The 1,541-nt window shown below is 30.3% G+C and overlaps 1 protein-coding gene across 1 annotated transcript in view; it reads right to left on the bottom strand.

Annotated features, from left to right (window-relative positions):
• Nucleotides 1–773: 773 nt before the first annotated feature.
• TNFAIP6 (TNF alpha induced protein 6) overlaps nucleotides 774–1,541 on the bottom strand; it is a 15,562-nt gene continuing 14,794 nt past the window's right edge. Inside the window, exon 6 of the mRNA XM_006734373.3 lies at nucleotides 774–1,435. Within this exon, the coding sequence (XP_006734436.1) occupies nucleotides 1,266–1,435 (170 nt within the window). The 3' untranslated portion in view covers nucleotides 774–1,265. The remainder of the gene's footprint in view (nucleotides 1,436–1,541) is intronic.

Consider the following 1,541-nt stretch of genomic DNA (forward strand, 5'->3'; position numbering starts at 1 on the left):
ATAAACTCCCCAAGCCTGGAGATTTTTAATCATTTGGTTCTTGAGTGTTTCCTAAATGTCCAGAACAGTGCCAGGCACAAACATTTTTGTTGAATTTAATTGGATAGTAACCATTACCCCTCATATAAAGGGTAACAACTGTGACTTTTTCCTTCTATGAAAGCAAAGCCATAAAATAATAAGAATAAAATATTAATGAATAAATACATCAAGTTGTAATGGGAATATTCATTCTAAATGTAAAGACAAGACACTGAAGCAAGATCAGTAAATATGACAGTAAATAAAATTTAACCTTTAATAAAAATGTTAAAAATCAAACTTCACATAAAATTAAATTGCAACATATATATGACAGATATGAAATTATATATCTGATATATACTGATTTCTTATAAATCAAAAGGTTATATAAGTAAAAAATGGGTGAAAGACATGAAAAAATAATTCACAAAAGAAATAAAACTGATCAAAAATATATAAACCATCAATCTCATTGTAAATTCAAACCATAGTGATATGTCACTTTTGCCCATAAAAAAGAAAATTCTATTTTTCTAAAGCTGTACATTTATTTTATTATTTTTTTAAAGTAAACTCCACCCCCAACGTGGGGCTCAAACTCATGACCCCAAGATCAAGAGTTGCATGCTCTACTGACTGAGCTAGCCAGGGATCCTAACAAAATTCCATTTTAATTAATATCTGAGTCAGTAATTCTACTTCAAGGACCCTATCCCAAATACTTAGAGAGCTATACACATATGTATGTGCAAGGATATTTATTGCAGCAATATTTTTGAAAGCAACTTAAAATTCCCACAATAGAGACAAGCATAAATAAAGTATGGAACAATCATACCATGGAATATTTTACAGCTGTTCAAAATTATGTGTTTGCAGAATACTCAATGATATGGGAAAATGCTTAAGCCATAAAGTTCGAAGTTAAAAAAAAACTAAGATATAAAACTGTACATGGAACAGGATTCCAAAATTTCAAATACAAAATACATATAGATACATATATACATATACCACAAATTGAAAAACAACTAAAAGAAAAATATATAAATGTTAATGCTTGTTATTTTTATGCAGTGGGATTATGAGAGATTTTATTTTCTCATTTAAAGTTTTCTGTATTTTCCAATTTTCCCCAGAGTATCAGGTATTGCCTTTCACATTTAGAAAATAAATAAATGCTATTAATAAGGGGTTCCAAAAGATACAAATGTAAACACTGAGTGTCCTTTTTTTTTGTTTTATAAATGGCTAAATCTTCCAGCAAAGAAGTTTTTATTTCCAGTAGAAGTAGTACTCGTGTTTTTTCCTTGACTGGATTTGGATAGAGGATCCACTGCAACATACTTGATTTGGAAACCTCCTGCCGTCACTGAAGCATCACTTAGAAACTTCAAGGTCATGACATTTCCTGGGGAGGACGGGGAACGCAAAAGAACAAAGATGTTACTCTGCTTTAATTTGGCTGGCAGTCCAAAGACTCATCATTCTTATAGGAGAATATAAAAAGTCATGAA

Source organism: Leptonychotes weddellii, chromosome 3 (assembly GCF_054177405.1).
Source record: "Leptonychotes weddellii isolate Sample4059 chromosome 3, ASM5417740v2, whole genome shotgun sequence".
In the NCBI taxonomy this organism is placed as follows: domain Eukaryota; kingdom Metazoa; phylum Chordata; class Mammalia; order Carnivora; family Phocidae; genus Leptonychotes; species Leptonychotes weddellii.